General features: G+C 40.3%; 1 protein-coding gene across 1 annotated transcript in view; it reads right to left on the reverse strand.

The window, feature by feature from the left end:
• The window catches only part of LOC127572902 (dedicator of cytokinesis protein 8-like), a 134,596-nt gene that overhangs the window by 25,323 nt on the left and 83,808 nt on the right, over positions 1-25,465 (reverse strand). The window contains 13 exon segments of the mRNA XM_052020629.1: positions 34-186; positions 2,312-2,446; positions 4,442-4,538; positions 6,118-6,205; positions 7,532-7,664; positions 8,845-9,027; positions 12,686-12,828; positions 13,722-13,891; positions 17,127-17,266; positions 18,943-19,098; positions 21,103-21,216; positions 22,734-22,883; positions 24,350-24,445. Coding sequence (XP_051876589.1) covers positions 34-186; positions 2,312-2,446; positions 4,442-4,538; positions 6,118-6,205; positions 7,532-7,664; positions 8,845-9,027; positions 12,686-12,828; positions 13,722-13,891; positions 17,127-17,266; positions 18,943-19,098; positions 21,103-21,216; positions 22,734-22,883; positions 24,350-24,445 — 1,758 coding nt within the window.

Here is a 25,465-nt window from a genome sequence, read left to right on the forward strand (position 1 = left end):
ATGTATTTACTGGATATGAATAAAGAAGCTTACACTGATTATGTTAAAGCTCTGCCTCATAAGGAGGTAGAGTGTGGCACAGGCTTGAGTACGGGTGCTGTCAATACTGCTGCTGCAGTGATGTAAGACTCTTTGACACATGTCGGAACACTGCTCTGCCTCCTCCTCGAACAACAGGTCTGCATACTGGTGAAACAAGGAAACAATTGAAAGAGTCAGAATTACATAGAACACATAGCACAGTGCAGCACAGAACAGGCCCTTCGGCCCACAGTGTTGTGCCAACATAGCTAATCCCTCCTACCTACAGAATGCCCATATCATTTTCCTCTCATTTATATGCCCATCCAAGCCCCTCAAAAGCCACCAATGAATGTGCCTCCACCACCCTATCAGGCAATGCACTCCAGGCATCCACCAATCCACCACCCTCTGAGTAAAAAACTTACCCCTCAGATCTCTTCTGAACCTACCCCCTCTCACCTTATATGCATGCCCTCTGGTATTGGATTGCTCAGTAATGGGAAAAAGATATTGCTTGTCCACCCTATCTGTGCCCCTCATAATTTTATACACTTCCAACAGATCACCCCTCAGCCTCTGCCGCTCCAGAGAAAAGAGCCCAACTTTGTCCAGCCTCTCCTAATAGCACATGCCCTCTAATCCAGGCGGCATCTGAGTAAACCTCCTCTGCACCCTCTCTAAAGCCTCGACATCCTTCCTATAGTGAGGTGACCAGAGAGTCACCTTCATTACCGACTTCATTACCATGGAATCGAATAGAGATACAGCACAGAAACAGACCCTTCGGCCCACCAAGGCCACACTGACCATTATCCACCCACTTTTTATTCTTGCCACATCCTTATCAACTCCTGCCGGATTCTACCACTCATCTACACTTTAGGGGTGATTCATGGTGGCAAATTAACCTACCCACCTGCACATCTTTGCGATGTGGGGAGAAACTGGATTATCCAGAGGAAAACTCTGAGGTCACAGGGAAAATGTGCGAACTCCACACAGACACTACCCAAGGTCAGGATTGAACCCAAGACTCCAGCATTGTGAGGCAGTGACTGTACTAGCTGTGCCATGGTGCCATATATATAACCATAGAAGCCATACTAAATATCAATAAACAGCATCAATTTGAATTTATATTGAATTTATATATTGCCTTGAATGTGTGTAAAAAAAATCTCAGGGCACTTCACACTTGTCTGTATGTATGATCTCCCATTACATCAGGTGGTATGCACTGATTAAATGATTGAAATATTCAAATTAGCCGACTTTGCTTGGGGCCACACACTTGTACCTATGAATTATTAGATTATTAACACAAATGACCATCACAGTCAAAACATCTAGAGTGTGGGTCCTTGGTTCTTGTTCACCTTGGTGCAATGTAAAACAAAGGTCCAAAAATCAGCAGGCAATTAACAAGCATTGCAACTACAGGTCCCCTATCCATCCCCCTCGCCAAGGATCCAATTAATACTTTGGCCCGCTCTGTCAAAGAACTGACTCAATTTCTCTCTCTCTCCCCCTCTCGTGACAATTGGTGTTCTAGAGGCTAGTATGCTGCATCTTATTTGATATGACAAGCACCTGACCTTTGCCAGTTCCCTTAAGGGAAATGAGGATTTCCAATATTGTGATACGTCACCCTTACTGCCACCTCATCTCAGTTTATAGCGTTTCTTTCATAGCTGAGCAGATGGTGGCTTTACTCCTTACAAACTTAACTCGGGTTTCCCAATTAAGTTAGGGTACCTGGCTGATCTGGGTCTCCATGGAACCCTATAGCTTATATGCATGGTGTCTGCAGTGCGTGCCATCTAAAAAATGCACTGCAATTACTCGGCCAGGCTACTCGGACAGCATCCCCCAATCCCATGACCTCTAACAAGGGCAGAAGATGCTTAGGAACACCACCACCTGCAAGTTCCTCTCTAAGTGTAAATATAATTAAAAAATCACAAAGGATTTTAACGTAAAAATGCTTCAAAGTCAGTCTTATATGTACTTCTGTATATCCGAAATTCCTGAAGGTTACTGCCAATTCATGTTGGGTTAAGCCAGCTTTCCTCTGCATTTTGCCCAAAGGGAAGTTGTCGATGATTATCTGAGAAAAATCTTTAAATTTCAGATTTAGTTAGAGATGTAGCAAGGAAAAAATAAATTAAAAGGATCTGAACTCTGAAACCAGAGATCAGTGCATCACCCCATTATAACACTCAAGATTATTCTATACAAAGCATTCATGTGCTGTGCTTTGAGAAGATTGATAAAGTTTTTGGTTTACCTTGCTTATGAGAGCTCTCAGTGTGCTGAAGCAATGTGTTAGGTAGTAAGAACTCTGATTACAGCCCAGGCTGTGAAGAAGAACCCTGAGAACACTTCCTAAGACATTGTCCTTGCAATCAGACATTGAAATTGCCTATAGAATAGGAAGAAACAAGATTTTTGATGGCATTTTAGATTACCAATCTATTGAACAACATTCACAACATATCATAATACGAATAATCAAACAATCCTTAATTTGTTCAACTATGTTTTAAAATGAGCACTTTCAATGTCAAGAACAGTAACTGATGCAACATCAATTTCCTAAGATGGTTCTTTAATAATCCCACCAAGAACTAAACCACAGAAACAGAACTATATTACACTTCTATTCCCTTCAGAAAAAATGTTAAAATCATTCATCTGGTGTATTATAAACATAAGAAATATAGATGAATTGTGCCGAATTTTACACCTTTAGTTTCCATTAAGAATTCGTAGCCAGCATTCACCAGGTGTAAAGAAAATGTAAGCCATGTAGATAACAAATATTTTGAGAAATAAAACAGAAATTGCAGGAAATACATCAATGGCAGCAGTCAGAGAGAAAAGATAACTAATGTTTTAGGATGATGACCTTTCATTGTGCTTTTTAAATATTCTTAGAGTCAGCTTAGAGAGATTACTGATCTTTATGTCCACTTCTTCATCAGAATCAGGTTTATTATCACTGACTTGTATGACATCAGATTTGTCGTTTTGTGACAGCAGTACAGTGCAAAGACATAAAATTACAATACTTTGCAAAATAAGTAAATAGTGCAAAAAGAAAGGATTAATGAAGTAGTGTTCGTGGGTTCATGGACCATTCAGAAATCTGATGGCGGAGGGGAAGAAGCTGTTCCTAAATCATTGAGTGTGGGTCTTCAGGCTCCTGTATCTCCTCCCCAATGGTAATAACGAGAAGGGGGCATGTCCCAGATGGTGAGGGTCCTTAGTGATGGGTGCTGCCTTCTTGAGGTACTGCCTCCTGAAGATGTCCTCGATGGTGGGGAGGGTTGTGCTTGTGATGAAGAAGGCTGAGTCTACAACTCTCTACAGCCTCTTTTGATCCTGTGTGTCGGAGCCTCCATACCAGGCTGTGATGCAACCAGTCAGAATGCTCTTCACCGTATAGCTACAGAAATTTGCAAGAGTCTTTGGTGACATACCAAATCTCCTCAAACTCCGAATGAAGTAGAGCCACTGGCATGCCTTTTTTGTGATTGCATTAATGTGTTGGGCCCAGGGTAGATCTTCCAAGATGTTGACGTCCAGGAAGTTGAAGCTGCTCACACTTTCCACCCCTGTACCCTCAATGAGGACCGGTGTGTGTTCTTCTGACTTCCACTTCCTGAAATCCACAATCAGTTCCTTGGTCTTGCTGACATTGAGTGCCAGGTTGTTGTTGCAACACCACTCAACCAGCTGAACCACCTCACTCCTGTATGTTGCCTCGTCGCCATCTGAGATTTTACCAAGAACAGTGGTGTCATCTGCGAATTTATAGATGGTGTTTGAGCTGTGCTTAGCCACACAGTCATGAGGGTAGAGCGAATAGAGCAGTGGGCTAAGCATGCGTCCTTGAGGTGCGTCTGTGTTGATTGTCAGCAAGGAGATGTTATTACTGATCCACACTGATGCAACTCAAACGAAAAGGTAGTTTGGAAGCAATTTGTCAATTTACCATCAATGCTATTCTTCAGCCACATTAGGAACAAAGTGACCCATAGAAGCTCTCTTACCAATTCTCTCACCCTAATAAAATATCTAACAATGAAAAGGCACCAGCACGTGAAAAGAATATGTGAAGCTGGTGATAAATGAAAATAACCTTAGACCTTTTCTGAGCAGTATTGTTGCATAAACATTCTTTGTTTTGGAGTTGCCAATTTCATATGCAACATGTTATTTTGGTACACAGAATTTATAAGCTTCAATGCTAAATAATAGCACAGCCTAAATCCTGGTGATGGATATAGCCAGACTTTTACTTGAGAATTCAGACACAACTTAAAAATAACTTCCAGGCTGAAAGAAAATAGTGTGATTCATTCTGTGGAAGCAAGTATAATGGAGGTAGGTAATGTCCTTATACTAATGTTACCTGTATAATTATTTCCAAGGTATCTAAAATAATCAGACTAGCCTCTGTAACCAGATTCCCTGAAATCAGAGCTTCCTGATCCAGGTCTGCCTTGGTTCTGGAAAAAAAAACAAATGAACCAGCAGTGACTTCAGTTTGCATTTTAAAATTTATATTAACTTTATAGTTTGTTGTTAAAATAAGAATAAGAATGAGGCTTTGTGACAGAAAGATGGGATGTTGAATCAATATCATCATTAATTGTTACTGCAAACAAGTTCTATTGACATACTGGTTTTGATATATTAAAAATATTCCAAACTAGTTTACATTAAGCATGCAAGATGGATGGCATCAACAGAAGACTAACCACGTTTTAATTTATTTTGCAGGAGGGGAGACAGAAGGCTTTGGGGAAAGAACTGCACAATGTAATGTCCAGGCAGCTTAAAGCTTTGACACTAATGGTGAGGCAAAGGTGGTGGGATTTGCACAGAATCAGAAAGTACAAGGGATGGAATGTTTGAGAAAGGTCAGGAAATCATTTAATAATAAAGAATAATATCAAGTGAGGGCATGAAGAAAATTAAAGACTAACATTAGAATTTTAATTTTCTGAAGTACAAGCAGCCAACTAGATCTGTAAGGACTACACCAAAATTTGAACTGTGTTTGTGGGAAGACAGAATACAAGCAGAGGAATTTTGGAGCAACTGAAGTTTGTGAGGGTAACTAACAAAGTGATTGTTGGAATCGTGTAACCTTGAGCTACTGAAAGCATCAATTGGGTTTAAGTGGCAAGTAATTGGTGGAGGGATCCAGTGAGCCAGGGAGAGATTCTGAAACTCAGCTCAGGACTGAACAGTTGGGAAGAATTGCCTTAAGCATGAGAGCTAGCTGGGGGAAGAAGGTGATGGGTTCAGATGTGAGCGTGTACAGTTTATGGTGAAGGCTGACGATAACAACAGTGGTAAATAGGTACAAATTGTATTACGGTAAATAAAAATCTCATCGACATAAATAAGAGCAAGGGGACACTAAACTAAAAACTCACACACATTATTTTATATATAAAACCAACATAATGTTTAGCTCATATCCATTGCCTGCAATTCCTGTCCCCCACAGAAACTCCAGCACAATCTGTGTGACTGGATAATCACATGTGTAGCAAGTGCCTTTCATTACTCAAACTCAAGTTCAAACTCTGAGTTTCTTGTATTCCATTCTGGGCCCTGCAATCTAGAAAGGATCTCTAGGCTTTGAAAAAGGTGCAGAGTAGATTTTTTGAGAATGAACGAGGATGAGAGACTTTATTTACATGGATAGACTTGTGAAGATGCAATTGTTCTCTTCAGATGAGAGAAAATGAAGAGGAGAGAGGTTCAAAGCCATTAATTGCTTGTTAGAAGTTAAGACAAACTGTTTCCAGTGGCAGAAGGAGGCCATGAAATTGCCAAAGGAACTAGAGGTGATACAAGAAACTTTATTTTCTACCCAGTGATTATTGGTAGGATATTGAAAGTAGATGCAATTGTAAAATTTAATAGGCAATTGGAAAAACATTTGAAGAAAAAGGTTGTGAAGAAAGAGTAGGGCCATAGATCTGATCGAGTCAGGACAGACCGATTGGAATCCTTTTGCCCTGTGTTATTATATGCTTCTACATTGAAAAAGCCTTCATTTAGTCCACATACTTTTCTTGCTTCTCATTGCCCTGTCGCCATTGAGTTTGATCTTTCCTCCATCGCAGGTTTTCATTTATTCCAAAGTTTCTTTCATTTCCTGAAACAAATATAATTAACAAATAAGCAAAGATTTGGAAACATTTCTCTGCTAACTTTATAGAAAGCTGCATGATGAATAATTCACGATAAAAATAATCTCAAATTGGGTTTTTGCTTAAAGTCACTAATACGAGATGAAAAATCTGTGGTCTTGTGCTAATGCTCAACAACATATGGAAAGACTTCGTGTCAGAGAAATGGGATACGATATTATAGACCTATCTTGACCTGCGCTCCTTGCTAGGGGTTATAGAATTAACCCTTCAGTCTTAGATGACATTTTTTGTAGATTATGTTGTCACCTGAATCTTGAAATTTGTAATGTCACTTCCATGCACATGATGACAGTTTTGCCAACAGAATCCTAATGATGCAACTGTGCCATAAAGTAAATCTTCCCTTAAAAAACTCTGGCACTCAGATGAAGATGCTGGACATTTAAAAGCAGTAATACTAGGCATACTGTAAATGTTGTAGAAGCCAGAATTTTTCAGGCCCATGGGTGCCTGACATTCAACAACATGAATTTCCAATCAATGAAATTCTGTAGCATGGGGAAAGTTGGAAGGCAGAAATTTAGGTAATCACCTAGACTTGCAAGAAACTGTAGGGTTACGAAGTTGCACACCAAAGCTTGTTGTCCTATTGCCATACTAAAAATTGGGAAATTTGTATTGCTCAAAACAATTAAAGCATTGCTTCGAAGATAAAGACAGAAAAAGCTGTAAACATTCAGCAGGTCAGGCAGCATCTGTGGAGGAGAGATGGTTAACGTTTCAATCTGGGCCCCATTGTTAACCTGCTGACTGCTTCCAGCATTTACTGTTTTTACTTCAGATTTGCAGCATCTGTTTTTTTAAATTTTCACAGCATTGCTTCTGCTTGGAGGATTCTATAATATAAGCCTCTTGGATGATAAACATATAGCCATAGGAACAGTTGCACTTAAGTAATTTTCTCATCAGTGTGTACACCCATGCAATACATCACTTGTAAATAATAATAGCTGTTCACGAAAACACAATATCAACTGTATTTAGAAATTATGCATTGAAGAAGACTTAATTGATACAAATTCAAGTAGGAAGAATGGATTCAACGGTCAGACAGAGCTTTTTTTCAAGTGTCAATTTTTTTTCATATTTCCTTCTGCCATAGAATGAGGCTATTCTACCCATTGAATCCATGCCGGTGCTCAGAGCAATCTCATGAATCCCATTCCCCCACTTATTTTCATTGTCATTATTCTTATGGTGTTAGTGAATATCCAAAATTAAAACAGTTGGTTCTATTTATGGGTAGTAAAAGGAGGTGGGTGTCTTACCTGGTCCACGACACCGCTTCATCATTTCTCCACGGGCTCCTGCGTTTCCCAGGAGCACTTCTTCTAGTCGTGCCTTTGTATGTTTGCTTTTTTGCAGAGCTTGTGTACTAACTTTATCTGAAGTTGCTTTGCCCTGAAACAAAGAGAACCAGAGTACTGCTTTCTCTCAGTGCTGTAATATCTCTCTGTAGCAAGCCTATACAATACCAACAATTGACAGTCCAGGGATTAAGTTAATCACTGGAAATATTACTGTTGTTTCACATAAATATTTTACGCTTGTGGACTGCTGTTGAGAGGATAAATATCATGAGTCTGAAATTCCATGGATTCCCTGCATACTTCCCCTTTAAAGTTAGTTGCGATATATCAGATGAGTCTATTGGATCATAGTCCAGCATTGATGAGTTGTCAGCATGGGTTCCACACAGCTGCAAAATGGGACTGGTGTATAGGGTGGAGGTTGGAGGTTAGTTCAGTGTGACATGTGTCAGCAGTTCCTATAAATATAACACTTCTAGATGTGGTTCAATATGTCCAGTTTTTTTGGAGGGCTTGTGCATTGGTTTTATCTGAAGCCATTTAGTGGAGCAGATATCATGCCTGTTCTGCTATTCATAAACTGACAAAGTAGCCATTAGTAAATTTTAGAAGAGCACTGCTGAATGAAGAGTGAATGAAGTACACATGAACATCCAAGGTGTGTTTGAATGTTGACATTAATCTTGATAATTGTGATCATTGACATGATACAGGCATATATAAATATGGACAAATGTCAAGGTGAGTACTCACTATTTTGAGTCTGCATGAGGCTGGTCTAAATATCCATGAGCAAGTATATAATTCAAGGCATGTAGATGTCAGGGCACACTTCAGTGCAGGTGTGTGCATAGTATTTAAGCTCAAATAAATGTAGGTATAGACCATTGAAATAATGTAAGATGGTTGATAGTTTGCAGGCAGTTTGTGCATGCCGTCATGGCAGATGTGTTTTCTGAAAATAGTAGCAGCATCATGGATATGGCAAATTTATAAAAATAATTAGCATGGAATAGTAACTTTGTCCAGAGAGGTTTAAATGGAAATAAAATGTTAGAAATCTGAATTAATACCAACAAATGCAACAAATGCACAACATCCAACATTAATGAAGATTCTCAGTTGAAAGTTTTAACATATACCTCTTCTTCACTGGCGAGAACAGCTTGGTACTCTGGAATATTCTGAGCTTTCACCTACATCTTGGTGCAGAGTTAAATATATGAAGGTCCACTCTACGAATCACACAGAAATGAAGCTAAGATCCTTACCCTGTACTCAAAGCAGGAAACACATAGGTACAGCAAGTCTAAGATCTTGTTGAGCTGAGACACAGGAAGATCTGAAGCCCATTTTGTCATTAGAGTTTGATCAGCATTCTTTAGGATCCATAAAAAGGAAATCAGCAATGTCCGACTTGCATCAGCAGCCAATGGGTTAACCTGTTTGCTTGGCTGCAGAGAAATAAAATGAAACACTCAATAATCATGTAAAATCCTAATTTCTTCTTTCATATTTTTATATTTCTGATATATATGCTTGGTTTCTGATGGTCCATCTATATGCATCCTGTTGATTTAAAATAGCTGGATTTAAGGTATACGGTTGGGTTAATGACAATTGAATCAAGTGTATTGAGTTTGCCTTATGATATTTCAATCCAGTGAACTCATGATTCTCAAACAAAGGTCAAGGACAAAAAAACACTGCAAACATTCTGGTGGTGAAATTCTGCAAGTCCTCCTGTTTGCCTGCCACAACATTGGGGTTTGAGAGAGACCCAGAAGAAATGGTGGAAATGGACACTTTTGCACATTTACACCATGTCCATGGGGTGAACTGGAGAGTGGAATGGGCAGCAGGTTGGTTCTGGATTTTGGCACATTTCCTGCTGGAAACTCCCTGCCAAATTTCCGGGTTTGCTGTGCCAGATTAAAACAGAAAATGTACAATAAGTTAATTAAGATAGATAAAACATTTTTGCTGGGTTATCTCAAGGCATTTAGTTGCAGATGAAGGTTTACACCTGAAGGATGTATTTATCTTTCACTGCTAGTGACTGACTGAGCTGTTATAAAACTTTAAACTTTACATTATATTCTAGCTATCCAGACATTATCACAATTATTTAAGTATAGAACTTTTCAGTTTGTTTACTTGTGATGTTCTGCTGCATTTGTTACAAAGTTAGGAGTAGAATCATAGAACTTCTGAAAAAGGATGATTTTCTGTACAAATCTAACACTTTGTCACAAAGCAAATTTCATAGCAGTCCTGTGATTTACTGCTGAACAGAATTGTATTTGGAATTAAGACAAACTAAGTTCAGACTACATCATCTTTGCATTAGGGCAGGGACCATTAAGCTCATGGCTGGTGCATTCCACAAAGAGATATGAGTTTGTTAAAATTCCTCTATGTACTATTTTTATCACACTAGTTAAAATGCAATAAATACTTGCGGCTGTTATTTTAAAGCAGTTAATCAGTGCTCTAAAAATGGTGTAGAAGGATAACAAACTGATTGAGAGTTTTGAAAAGCCACATTAGTTCCCAACAATAAAACTATAAATTAGATTAAAAAGAAAATCACAAGATGAATATTCTGCATTGAATTCCCATCCTTCAAGAGAAGTTGTCAAGCAAAGAGATTTGGGTGATTTAATAAAAAAAATCATTTTTGGGATATGGATTTTGCTTGGAAGGCCAACATTTTATTCCTATCCCCATTTGGCCCTGAGAACATTCTAGTGAGCCATTTCATGAAGGACTATCATCAACTTTGTTAAGATACTCCCACAGTGCTGTTAGATGGGGAGTTCCATGATTTTAACTCAATGACGAAAGAATGATGAAGTAGTTCCAAGTCACGATGGTGACTGATTTGTAGAGCAACTTAGATTTATGATCTTCCCATTTACCTCCATGTCTCATCCCTTCAGGTTGCTTTAGGAGAAACTGTCAAATAAGTCATGGCAACCAGTGCATCCTTCATATAACATATACTGCAATCACAGTGGTGTTGGGAGCATCTAATGGGGTGGAGAATGGAGTGCTAATCAGGCAGATTGCATTGTCCTTATTGAACTGAGCTTCTTAGGAGTTGTTCCAGATATACCCATCAAACCCGAGTTATGATTTGTGGGTAATGGACAGACTTTGGTGAATTACGAATTGATTTCTCAGCCTCAAAACAGCTCTAGTAATTATCCTTAGGAGGCTAGTCTGGTTGAGTTTTGTCAGCAGTTTCAGGATACTAGCGTTGAGGGATTCATCAATGATAATGTCATTCAATATCGAGAGGTGGTCAGATTCTTCCTTATTGGCTAATTTTTTGCAATCATGTCTCATGGCATGTATGCTGTTTGCCAGTTATCAACTCCTGCCTCAACGTTGTCCAGGTCTTCCTGCACATGGATATGGATTGCCTCTATCTGAGGAACTGCAAGTTGAAATGAACACAGAATCCGTGAACAAAGCCAACTAAGTAGAGCGCAAGGCACCTAGCCAGATATTCAAGTGCTTCACCAAGAGATATGTTGGTATGAATTTGTAAACAAATTAATTGCAGACCAAAAATGGTGCATTATCCTGGAAGGAGATGCTGTAGCACAAACGAGGAAACATAAAAGAGAATAGCATGAAAACCGTGCAATGAAATGAACAAATATATTGGTTTATAATATCACCGATACTTTTCCCCATTTGCTTCCACTTTTAATAAGCAGGCATCTCACCAGGTTGGACACTTACAGGAGAACAAAAGAAGAATGGCTCGTAATTTGTTCTTGCAGCATTGTAGAGGCTGCTATTGTACCTCTACTAAGTACTATTAATGTTAATTGCTGAATGCTGGATTTTGGAAGTGGGGTATAATGTGCAGCTCCCACCATATTGTGTTTTCATCATGCTGGCTAAGGTTAAACTTCATCCACTTTAATCATGTTACCATAATTGGTGGATAAATCATCACACTTCAAAGACCATAAGAGCATAAGATATGGGAGTAGAATGAGGCCTTTCAGTCCATCGAGTCTGCTTTGCCATTCAATCATGGCTTTTATTTTCTCAACCCTATTCTCCCACCTTCTCCCCATAACCCTTAACCCCCTTGCCAATCAAGAACATATCAATCTCTGGCTTAAATTCATCCAATGACTTGATCTCCACAGCCCTCTGTGGCAATGATTTCCACAGATTCACCACTCTCTGGCTGAAGAAATTCCTCCTCATTTCAGCTCTGAAGAGACATCCCTTTATCTTGAGGCTGTGCCCTCAGATCCTAGACTCTCCTACTAATGGAAGCATCCCCTCCACGTCCACTCTATCCAGGCCTTTCGGTATTCGGTAGGTTTCAAGGAGGTCCCTTTCAGTCTTCTGAACTCCATCGAGTACAGGCCCAGAGCCATCAAGTTCTCCTCATGCATTAAGCCTTTCATTTTTGGGATCGTTCTTGTGAATCTCCTCTGAACCCTTGCCAGGGCCAGCATATCTTTCCTTAGATACAGTGCCCAAAATTGCTCACAATATTCCAAATGCAGTCTGACCAACACCTTATAAATACTCAGCAGTACATCCTTGCTTTTATATTCTAGTTTTCTTGAAATGAATGCTAACTTTGCATATGCCTTTCTTACTACCAACGCAACCTGCAAGTTTACCTTAAAGGAATCCTGAACTAGGACTCTCAAGTCACTTTGCACCTCCGATTTCTGAATTCTCTCCCCATTTGGAAAATAGTCCACACCTTTATTCTTTCTACCAATGTGCATAGCTCCACACTTCCTTATGCTGTATGACCTTATTAACAGTCCTCGATAAATCTTTTAGATGTGACCAGGTGAAAATGTAATGTGATATTAACATATGACATATATATTTTAAAGTACATGAAAAACAGATTTTGATGTAAAAAAGATCACTTGGCACTATTTCACTCCATATGACATATTTTGAAACAAGATGTACCACAGCATTACAGAAGTCCCATTGTATTGTTTGTGAGCTGCATCATAGTGATAAAGTTGCCACCTGGCTAATCAAATGTTTTCCCTCCTCTAAATTTAGGATTTAAATGATAAACAAAACACTTCTGAAGGACTCTCAGCATACCAGTGGTGCATATGTTATCCCAGTACTCCTCAGCATTGTGTTTACAGGATTTCCAGCTATCAACAAGGCAACTGAATGATTGATGGGGTTAACATCTGTTTCAACATCTGAACTACCTGGACGAGCCTTCTTAGTCCGAGCATCTGAAAAAAAAGACATCTATTACTGAAATGCTGTGATGGTGAAGTTAAACCTGTTGGTACCACTGATGACAATCAGTTCCCCAAATTAATTCATATTGTGAAGAGAACATTCATGTGAAAATGCAAACCAACAACAAACATCTTTACTCCCATTTCTTTCTTCAGACTATTACCACCATGTCTTATCCTGGAGCCAACTCCCAGTTCCTCTTTTGGGTGGAATTCAGCAGAATTGATAATTTATATTAAAAGCCTATTTTGGATGGAATTTGTTTTGTAATAGTTACTGTTTATCCTTCTTATACATTGGTATAGATTCAGTAACAATTGTGAACTCAGTATTAACAAGGTTCATACTGGTGCCTAAGCCAATTCTGCTGGGCTTTTTTCACATTATACAGGAAGGCAATGGAAGACAACCTTGGATTTGGTTTTGACGGCCTTTGTTATTAGGCAACCTGCTAGCACACATTGTCAAAGATAACATGCGAAGGGCAAGTGTTTATCTGAGGTACTGCAGAGCAGCTATGAAACCTGATGTTAGTATCAGCCAGTCTTTGGGAAAGGAATACCAAGGGGAGATAATTTGCAGGAACCAATTTTGAAGTTTTCTCATCAATGGGAACCCAACCCATCGGTCTCAATTGCTACAGGGTCATCAGTAACACATTTGTTGAAATGCAAGATTACAACGACCAACTCTGAGCACTATTGGGAGGTCGTGCTCAAAGGCATTGTAGATCTGTGACGGGGTGGTGCAAGCAGCCCCACTTCCATGCACGTATACCTCTGCCAAGAGCACAGGATCCTTGAATTTCCAGTGATCCATGAAGAAATCAAAATGTTACCATAGCTCTGCACTAACAGATGTTAATCATAAGGAAATCTTATACCTGTGAAGTCGTATAGCTGTGGCAATGCATCCATTATGATCCCTATCAGAGGGAGGTATAAGGCAGCTATTTTAGTTTTAATCTTCGGTTTTGAATAGCGGGAGTCCAGATCATGTGAACACAGCAGACTGAGTACTCCATTGACGGCCTTCTTCTGTACTTTAGCTATCCTGCAGGAATGAGCAAACATTAGATGGTCAACCATTCTTATTCCATGTTACTTCTGTGACTGTCACCAATAAAGAACAACTAGACATCTCCCATAGGCCAAGTGCAGGCAATTGGGACTAGCTCAGTTAGGCAACTTGATCGGCATGGACGAGTTGAGCTGAAGGACCTGTTTCTATGCTGTATAGCTCCATGACTCTGTGACCTTTCCTTAAGTTTTACTGTTTTTTAAGCATTCACAAAAAACACTAATTAGGATCGGACACTACACATATTATGACTGGCACTTATTAAGAAGACTCGGAGCCCCAAGCACATACTGAAGCAAATTAATTCTGATGGGTCAGGAGCTTAATAGTTGGTGGAGAGGAGTTGACCAGTGGGACACAATGGTTCTTCCCACTGTTTAGATTGATTGTAGCATTCATTCTCCATGCCAACTGAGTTAGGCTTATCAATTGTAACAGCTATCTTTCATATTTTGTTAACACTCCACAACAAAGCTGGTCTGTCCCCTCCAGGGTACAAGCCTGGGGAGGATTTATGGACCCTTTCCCAATTGGATTCAACAGAGGTTCCAGAAAAATAACCCAGTTAGGTATTAGTCCATCTTTTGACTCCACTGCAGATTTTGCCAGGGTTTCCGCCCTTAGCCTTCTTATACTCATTTAACCTTCCAGGTACCCTTTAGGAAATGGGCTTTATGTGCCCATAGCTGGTGGTTGGTTCCTGAGTCCATGGGGTGGTCACACACCATTGGATGAGCCCACTTTATTTAGGGGGCAAACTCTGAAGCTTTAGCCTGTGACTAAGGGTCCCAGTTCTGTGTGTCACCACACAGAGGTACAATAGAAGATTTGTCCCTCACTTGGCTCTCCTTTTTGACTTGGATTAGCGGCACAGGCTGAAAGTGGGAAGGGCTTCAGTATAATGACACAGAAAAAGTTGGCAGTATGTGGCACATTAACCCTCACCATCCACATAGTGGACACATCATATTGGACTGTGATACACTGAGACAGCAGGAGATGATGCCATTCTGTCTGGGCTCATCACGCAGTAGAAGTTGGTGCTCCTGCAGCATCTGCTTGAACTCTCTGTTGGAGGGAAGGGCTGAACCCAGGAAATGTGGGATGTAAGGATTGTGGCCTTGTATAGGAACTAGTGCAAGAGCAGCAATTGGAACTTCCTTTCCATTTATTTATGTTTTGAGACATGGGCACTGTGGGCATTTGTTGTCCATCCCTAATTACCTTTGAGAAGGTGATGGTAAAGTGCCTTCCTGAACTGCTGCAGCCCATGTGGTGAAGGTACTCCCATGGTGCTCCTGGGCACAAGAGTTCCAGGACTTAGACCCAGTGATGAGGAAGGAACAACAACATACTTTTAAGTCAGGATGATGTGTGACTGGTGGGAAACCCACAGGTGATGTGATCCCATGTGCCTGCTGCCCTTGTCCTTCTCGGTGTTAAACTTCACAAGTTAGAGAGGGTGCCGAGGGAGTAGCCTCGATGAGTTCTTGCAGAACATTCTTTAAATGATGCAAACAATGAGTACTGTGTGCTGGTGATGGAGAGAATGAATGTTTGGGGTAGTAAATGAGGTGCCAGTCAAATGGGCAGCTTTGTCTTGGATGTTTCAAGACAAAGGCATTTGTCTACTGAATATTGTGGAAGAAATATTTGCCCGTGTTTCTCTGGCTAGAGGGTAGATTTTGGCTGAGGACATTTAAGCTGAACCTCAGAATTATTCTCACGTCAGGGGGTCCACAATCAATACGAAGTTCTTAGATTGCCATTTGAAAGAGCACAGGGTGGTATGATGGCGCAGCTAATACAGCTGCTGCTCACAGCTCTAACTAACTCAGTTTAATTCTGACCTCTGATGTTGTCTGTATGGAGTTTGCATGTTCTCTCTGTGACACTGTGGGTTTTCTCTGGGTGGTGCAGTTACCTCCCGCATCTCAAAGACATGCAGGGCGGTCGGTGAATTGGCAATTGGCACTACAATTAGTCTGTAGGTGAGGGAAATATTATTGGGAATGTGGAGAAAATAGGTTACAGGGAAAATTAGTCGGGGAATAGGAATGCTCAGAGCTGGCATAGACTTGATAGGCTGAATGGTCTCCTTCTATGTTGTGTGGAAATATGGAATTATATATTGCCAGCTCTCATAAAATAAACATATTAATGTATTTGGATGACAAACTGACATTTCTGATTCAGAATTTATTATTAATGTTTTTGTAGAGGTGTAATTAAGGGCAGTTTTACAGGAATTCAGCTGAGAGATTGTCTGGTAACAGAACCACATGCAAGGTGGAAGATAGTCATTTTAATATTCACCACAGAAGATCTCTTCAACTGACTCATTGAAAATTATTACAACAGATAAAAAAAAGTGGTTGAAGTTTCCCTCCAAGTGTGAGAGCTTAGGTATGTCTTTTTCATCCCACTTCATACAGATTCCTGGTCAATAGCTGTCTTTGATTAACTAATTTGCCTCATCAAGGAACCATTGAGGCTTTCTCAAAAATTATTCTCTGAAAATCAGTAGCACTTTTCTGATCACAAAGTATCTCCATCTCCATCCCCCAATGATATTTGAATTTCCTTCTATTTTCTTTGTTTCCCTTTGCCGCTCACTAATCTCTATCTGCTTCAGGGTCTCTGTCAAGACTGACCTCCAGCAGATTACCTGGGAGATGCAGAAAGCCAGTGGGACTCCTTCCATTCCTTTTTCTTATTGAATCTAATGACTTTGTGCCTTTGCACATGACACCACCCCAGCTAGGTACGCACTATAGGACTGAATCAGATTTTGACCATTCTTTGATAAGATAAGATATTTATTTATAAGTCACATGTACCATTGAAACACACAGTGCAAACATGTCTTTTAGCGTTACTGAGAATGTGCTGGCGGGCAGCCCGCAAATGTCGCCACTCTTCTGGTGCCAACATAGCATGCCCACAACTCTTAACCTGTACATCTTTTTGGAATGTGGGAGGAAACCGGAACACCCGGTTTCACCACACAGATACATGGGGAGAATGTACAAACTCCTTACAGACAGCGGCAGGAATTGAATCCAAGTCGCTGGCGCTGTAATAGCATTATGCTAACTGCTACACTACCATGCCGCCCTTTGATGGAGCAACAGTACATCCATCAATTAGACTTTTTCGGTTCCAGTGATTCCTACCACAAAATCCAAACAGAGTTTAAAAGTCATACCCTTCTGTTTCTGCCTCAAGGGCCGCGACAAGTTCGGTGAAGAGAAGCCCAATCAGAAAGTGCTGCTGACGATAATCAGCTGAGAGCTCAAACATGTTGGCAATTTTTTGGTCTTGAACACTTGAACATGAACTAGAATTCTGTTGAATAAAAAGCAATCAAAATATTAGTGTACCAATTGAGGGCAAATACTCATTTAACATTGTTATTTTCTTTCTTTGAATGGAATTATCCATCACCAGAAACTACTTAAAATCACATAAGAAAGAAAATCTACAAACTGTGTATGATTATAGTGGGCTGCAGATCTACATGTAAGCCACATTATATGAAGGTTGCGTAATGAAAGGGAAATATTTTTAGCCATATCTTCCAGATAATGTAGCCAACAAATGATAATATAAATTTATCCACATCAGTAGGTTGGATTTTAATTTTATACGATCAAAATCTTTTTCCCATGATGGGGGAATCAAAAACAACAACACTTTTATCTAAGGTGATGGGAAGGAGTTGTAAAGGAGATCTGAGGGAAAAGTTTTTTTCCCCACACAGAGTGTGGTTGATATCTGGAAATGGGCTGCCAGAGGAGGTGGTGGAATCAGTTACAATTACTATATTTAAGAGGCATTTAGACTGACACTTAAATCGGCAAGGCATAGAAGGATACGCTCCTAATGCAGGCAAATGGGATTAGTGAAGATGGGCAAAAATGTTGGCATGGATGTGATAGGCCAAAGGACCCATTTCTGTGCTCTATGACCGAAATGTAGGAGGCTGAGGGGTGACCTTATAGAGGTATATAAAATCATGAGGGGCATGGATAAGGTGAATGGTCACAGTCTTTTTTCCCAGGGTAGGGTAGTCTAAAACTAGAAGGCATAGGTTTAAGGCGAGAGGGAAAAGAATTAAAGGGGATCCAAGGGGCAAATTTTTCCACACAGAGGGTGGTGGGTATATGGAACAAACTGCCAGAGGAAGTGGTAGAGGCAGGTACAATTACAACATTTAAAAGACATTTAGTCAGGGTCATGGATGGGAAAGGTTCAGAGGGATATGAGCCAAACACAAGCAAATGGGTAGGCACATTGGTTGGCATGGATGAGTTGGGCCGAAGGGCCTGCATCCATGCTGTGTGACTCTATGTTTCCATGACATCTAACTGGCAGAACACATCTGCAGGTCATAGTTTTCTGAGCCAAAGATGTTGGAGCCATTTCCGGGGGTGCAGGACTCACAGAAGTTGAATAAGTGAGCTGTCAGCTGCAAACAGGCCAGATTTTGGGCCTGCATATTGCTGGGCCACCTGACTGGCAGCAAGGCAAGACCTGAGGAAGGGAGTTTTGCAATTATGGGGCAGTCTTCTGTGTTTGTAGCCAGGTTATTTTTGTAGACCCATTTACATAGTCCCCTTCAGCCCTACCATACTTTGTGGCAACCTCTTTTGGGAACTTACAATTAACTCAAATGAAACACCATACGAGCGACTATAAGCCATAGCTTATAATTGTGTTGCACACGAAGGTGGGGTTGGATAACATTTTTTATCAGTTTCCGATAAAAAGTTGTGTTCAGTGCACTTGGAGTCTAGTTTTTGGTTCTGTTGTTAGACAAACAAGATAACAATGCTTTGGATTTTGTAAGAGGAAATTAAGGGCTATGTCTTGATGTTCAGCGTAACTACAACTAGCAGTCTGTCCATCTGTATGAATAGAACATGTTGCACAGAAGTGTACAAGAAACATGTAGTCCAAGCAAATACATAACAATGTTTACAGAACTAGAGAGTCCGGATTTGCTGCATTGCACTCTTTACCTGTGATGATATTGAGGGACATGGAGAAGCAGGTGCAGACAGATTAGTGATGAAGAAAAGGTTCAGGCTGAGATAGTGTTCATGGCTGCAGAGGATCCTCAGGAACTCCAAGCGCATGGAGATGAGGGTGGGCATTGACTGCAGTTTGTTGGATAGCTACAATGGAATGGGTTAGAAAGAACATGGATGAAACAACTTAATCAACACAATATTCCATTACTACAGATGGTTTGTTGTATTTTGTGTTCTTCCCATCTGAAGCTGCTTTCTCTTCCTTAGCCCTTAGCAGTTGTTCAGCACTTTACCTGTGTTATTTGTGTCTGATGCTAGACCATGATGATATCAAGTCACAAGGGACGTCACAGTCAAGGTGCCGCTACCTCTTACTCTATGTATGCACGCACACACACATGCATGCATGCATGTGCGCGCACATACACACACACACGCTCCTGTCTGCATAAATTTCCAGAAAGTGAGTAGGGTAATAGTTTCATATGAGAACATTGTGGCCAAGATGAACAAATTCAACATTCAGAATCAAACTGTAGGACTCAATGTGTGGGAACATAAGAAGCTGCAGAGAGTAGTGGACTCTGCCCAATACAACATGGGCACATCCCTCCCCATCATCGGTAGTATCTACGTGAGGCTCTGCCTCATGAAGGCAACATCTATCATCAAAGATCCCTACCATCTGAGCCATGCCATCTTCTCGCAGCTACCATCCGTCAGGAGGTACAGAAGCCTGAAGTCCCACACCACCAGGTTCAAGAACAGCTACGTCTCTTCAACCATTCGGTTCTTACAACAACCGGCACAACTCAAATCACTACCTCGGTATAGCAACATTATGACCACTTTGCACTACAATGGTCTTTGTCTTTTTTGTTCTAATTGTGTTCTTACTTGAATAATTTTGTATAATTTATGTTGTTCTTGTGAATGTTGTGTATCTGATGCTATGTGCCTGTGATGCTGCTGTAAGTAAGTCTATACATGTACTTGTGCATATGACAATAAACTTGCCTTTGATTTTGACTCTGGCAGCCTCCTGCTCCTTATAGTTCAGGAACAAAATTTACAAAAATATACATTGGAGGGGGGGTGGGGTGACTGGAAACATAGCAAAGAATCTTCCTTCCCCTGACTCAGCAAAGGAAATGCCTGACTGTCTCACGATTGTTATAAGTGATGAGGCATAAGAGTAGGAGGTGAGGTTGTTCCTGGGAATTTGATCCATTTCCCATGACAATGCTGACTCATTTTCCTGGCCAGAAAGAGCAGACACCTAGCAAGAACCTACCTTATTGAACGAATGAACTCTATCCTGGGAGAGCAGATTGGGGTAAGGGTGAGGCCAATAGGCTGGGCAGAATTCACGCCTTCACCCAGCACAAATAGCATAGGAGAAAATTCCACCCTGGGGTGCATATTCCAAAGAGGTAGCAATTTTACATTTGGGTTCACTTGACAATGGAGTGTAACCAGGTGGTATAAAAGATGAATATTAATAGAATGCACCTGCACTTTCTTAATCTGCCAAGAGTTAAGTTCCTTTACCCTATTCAGATCAGCCTGGGTAAGATCCCAAAAGAAATGGAAAGGAGGTAGGTTATTCTGGTGCACCTCCTAGCAGTGAATGACTGAGCTAATTTAGGCAGGGGCACTGGAAGTCACTTCTCCCATTAGCTCTCTTAATTGGAGGTATTGGCCTAATGAGAAAAAAGTCTGTATGTCAATATACACATTATATTTTTACCCTAGGAAACACCATAATAGGCTAAAAATAAATTATGTATAAGACAAAAACCCTCAGTAGGCAAGAGCAAAGCTCTGAACTTATATCATGGGATACAGATGAAACTCTTCTGACTACTGTTTGAGTAGAAGCATTACCCATTTAAAATAAATTGTCAAATACACCACTGAACTGGAAGAGAGAGAATTTCAGATCAAAATATTTGGCACAGGTATATCAATATTCCATGATTTCTAGATGCATGGAATCGAATAATTTAAATCATTTTCAACTCACATTCTCAAACTATTCATTGTAAAATAGTAACCTGAAGCATGAATAATTGCATAATGATATGTTATCTACTCAGTGCTCTGGATTTCTACATCAGAACTGCAATATAAAAACTTGTACTTTACCTGGCAGCAATAATTCCTAATTAGATTGAACACAAAGCCACGGTCCATAAGGGAAAGTAGATCATACAGGAAAAATGCCAAGCTTATGTTGATTTTTTCAGCTTGTTCAGCTTCCTATGGTAAAGAAAATGTAAAATCAATCTATCATCGGCTGACAAGATAGCTCCTAAGATGTCAAAGGTTTTCATGATGCACTTTATTTAATACTAAATGAGTTAAGCTATGGACTGCCTTAATAATGACAAGGTTTCAAGGTGGGAGTCCAATAACAGATAAAGAACTTAATAGACTGGGGGCCTAAGCCTGCCTATCTTATTGGGAAGGCCTCACTTGAATCATTTAGGGTAACCCTTGCCCAAAAATGTCAATTAAATTGGCTGCCTGTCTGGCATTCAAGGTTATTAATTACTCTCAGCATGCTACAGCCAGGGAGCTACAGGAAGTCTCCCTAGAAGACTGTAGGGTGAGAAAGCTTGGACAATCATCAGCTTTGAGATTGGCAAAGGCTTCCTTGTATGGCCTGGGGAGAGCATTCCTGCTCCTCCTGGTCTACATGGTGCTAACTTTCAGTGCTTGCCTTAGGTTGTCAGCTCAACGCTATTGCCAGGCAGGCAAACAGGTCAGTCCTCCCTCTTGCTCCCTCATGATGTAATCTGGCCTTAGCTACTGAATGCTATTTAGGCCACCACTTGTCTCAGACAGAAGCCTTGTCATATGTAAGCACTTAAACCATAAGAGAAACAGGTTCACATTGTTGAATGCTGATATTTTAACCACTCCCTATGGGTCTGGAGGTGCTAGGTGACTGCAGATAAGATCAATGCCTAATTCTCAAAAGTACAGGTGCATGAACCCCAAATTTTCCCATTGTATGTCAAAGAAAACTTGTGGATATTCTGCAAGAAGTGCAATAACATGAACACAGCGTGCAACCTACTGACCCAAGAATGATCATTAGCATACACAGGGAATTAAAGGAAAGATCACTTTTTTGCTTAGGGAACTTTAAGCTGATTTGTTTCTTAGAATAGCCAGACACAATATCTGATTTTACATTGTTCACCTTAGACAAAGGGACATAATGGAACAATTTGCCAGCTACATCTTCAAATTGTGCTCAAATGGGAAAAGTCTACAATTTTGAGGAAAATTATTCCGTCCTTTGCATCATCCCCGGCAGCCCTAAACTTCATCTCATCATTTTCCAGTAGAGGTCCCTGGATCGTTCATGGCTCTCATACTGGTTCCACAGTTGGAGGTCAACTAAGGACACAGTTGGAGTCCTGAAGAAGGGTCCTGACACAAAACGTTGACCGCCTGCTTTTCTCCATGGATGCTGCCTGGCCTGCTGAGTTCCTCCAGCATCATTGTGTTTTTCATGGAGGTCAACTAACTGGATTTGAGATTGAACCAATGATTTTCTTGGTGTGAGTGGTCCAACCCATATTAACAATCCCAGTAATATTGCATTTTCATTTTTAAAAAATGGAACAGATGAAAATTAATGATAAAATAACACAACATGGATAAAACTGACGATGCTAATCATGGGAGAAGATAATTGATCTGGCAAGGCTGCCCTTCGAACATTTTCACATTAAACAAAAACACTTCTAAGTAATTAACACTACCTTCTGCTGTTTCACAAGAATTGTGGCAATCTCTGAAGTAACAACATTAACGATAGTAGTAATATCATCCTTGAAGCGATCAGAGAAGCGTAGTTTTCGGGAAGAATCCTGCTTGTCCATCTGGCAGATGTACTGGGCCATACTTTTAACCTTTCATGCGTGACAAAAACATTTGTGAAATTAGACCAAAGGGACCACTGAAGCAGAACAAATTAACTTGCATTTATGAATCACATTTTAAACCTCAGGACATCATTGAGCTTTTCACAGCCAATTAGTTGCTGTAATGTAGGGAAATTTGCACACAGTACAATCCCACAAAGAGCAGTGAGATAATGACCAGATCATCTGTTTTGGTAAAATTAGTTGATGGATGTTGACCAGGGGCCTGGGAACACACCTATTTTTTCTTTGAAATACTGGCATGGGATCTTTGATGTCTACCAAGAGGGATGACAGGGCTTTGATTTATTGTCTCTTCTGAAAGTTAGAGCCTTGTACAGTGAAGCCTTCCTTCAGAATTGACCAGCCTAGACTCTGTATATAAGTCTCGGAATGGGAGACGAAGCCACAATCTTCTGCCTCAGAGTCTAGTGTATCGTCACTGAAGCACAGCAGTGCCTTTTGTTGTAGAGCACACTGCAGTAGTGGAAAATGTCTGCAGATAAGATGAAGAATTCCACAAGAGTGTTATCTTTTTAAAAACTGTAAACTTCATTCAAAATTATTCATATGAAATAAAGAAGCAGCAGAAATCAAATAAAGAGCCAAGGAGATGGCAGGGGCTTGGAAGGTGGGAATGTGCAAAGGAACTAAAAACAAAACTTTATCATTTGGCAAACTGAAAATCAATTATGAGAAGTAGAAAGAAAAGAAAGCAAAGCAAAGTAATTGATAAAAAACTAAAAAAAAGTTCAGTAAACGACATTTTTCAGGACCTGGGCATCGCTGTTAAAATATGAACAACTTGTTTGGAAAGACGAAAGGAGTCTGGGAGGCTGGTTTGTGATACAGTCCGGCAGTTTCAAATTACATCTGTGTGAAATGTGATACAGTGATACCAATTAGTTCCTGCAGGAAAAAACTGTGCACATTTGGTAAATTCGAAGTTACCCACCAAAAGCTCGAAGAATGAGGCATGCTTAAAGACCACTGCCCATCCTTAATTGCCATTGGCTCTTAGTGGCTTGCTATGCCATTTAAGAGTCAACCCTATTGGTGAGTCTGGCATCACATATTGGCCATACTGGTCAAGGATCCTCTTAAGGACCCTAATGCATTTTTTTTAACAATGATCCAGTTGTTTTGTTATTTCTTTTAAACTCCAGATCATGAAATCAATTTAAATTTCACAGCTACCATGACGGGATATGATCTTTGGTCTCACAATTGTTGGTTTAGGCCTCTATATTGTTAATCCAGTACCATACCCAACTGGGAATCTCACACGGATGAAAGAGAACTACATGTTTGCAAAGATGCAAAAGCTTGGTCAGGTAACCTGCGATACATTCCGGCAGTTTCAAATTATATCTGTGTGAATGAAATGAGCTACAATGACACTAAAAGGTTTATGCAGATAAACTATGTGCATTTGATAAATTACAGGTACCTACCAAAAGCTCAAAGAAGAACCAGGCATATTTGAAGACATTTTCTCTCACCATGCCAGTGCTGACCACCATCTGCAGTGCTAGTTCTTCATGAAATTGCTGAATAATAATTAAAAAAAAATAAGAATCTTTTCTAGATTTACCAAGATTTACCATTTCTTCGTCCTTGTCCTATACTTTAAGGTATGCTATCTGATGTTGTGAACAGTATAGGATTTTTTTCATAGTTGTGTAAAATATAATTTGTTTCTGTGATCCACTGGCTAATCCATTTATTTCCTTAGCATGAAAGAGTGAGTGATAAACCATGTTATGTTTCCTTGAAGTATTCTTCTTGTGTTTCCTGCAGAACATAGAAGAATGTTCAACCTGTTCCATAAATCAGTAAATTATCTGACAGAAAATGCTGGAAACACTCAGCAGGTTAGGCAGCATCTGTGGAAGGATGAACAGAGTTAACATTTTGCCTGAAACATTAACTCTGTTTCTCTTTTCTTGGAGGCTGCCTAACCTACTGAGTGTTTCCAGTATTTTCCATTTTTATTTCAGATTTCCAGCATCTGATTTTATGATTTTCATCTACAAACTAACGTTTGCTTATGTGAAAAATTTAATCCAAAGCAGCATAGAGTTCTAGGTCAACAAACAAACTGCTGGAGGAACTCAACGGGTCGAGCAGTATCTGTGGGGAGAAAGGAACTGTCGATGTTCCGAGTGAAAACCCTGCGTCAGTAGTACTCCCCCCACAGATGCTGCTCGACTCGCTGAGCTCCTCTAGCAGATTGCTTGTTGCTCCAGATTCCAGCACCTGCAGTCTCTTGTGTCCCTAAAGTTCGAGGTCAATTGATGAAATCTGATTTGAGGAATCTTTCCATAATTAACTTGTCTTTTCTCACAAAGGAATCTAAAGAATCTAAAATCAAATACAAATTGGAATTGGATTTCCTTTGTTCAGTTATGGGCTGAGCTTCTGTTCACCACCTCCCCACCTCCCCCGCCACCGGCCACCCCCCACCCCCCACCCTCAACTGCACTGCAACCCCCTGGCAAGCAGAGCAGGCTTCTGGTGGAATCATGTGAGTAATCGGGAGCCCTTTGCAGCAAGGACGAGAAATACTT

This window comes from Pristis pectinata, chromosome 7, assembly GCF_009764475.1.
Source record: "Pristis pectinata isolate sPriPec2 chromosome 7, sPriPec2.1.pri, whole genome shotgun sequence".
In the NCBI taxonomy this organism is placed as follows: domain Eukaryota; kingdom Metazoa; phylum Chordata; class Chondrichthyes; order Rhinopristiformes; family Pristidae; genus Pristis; species Pristis pectinata.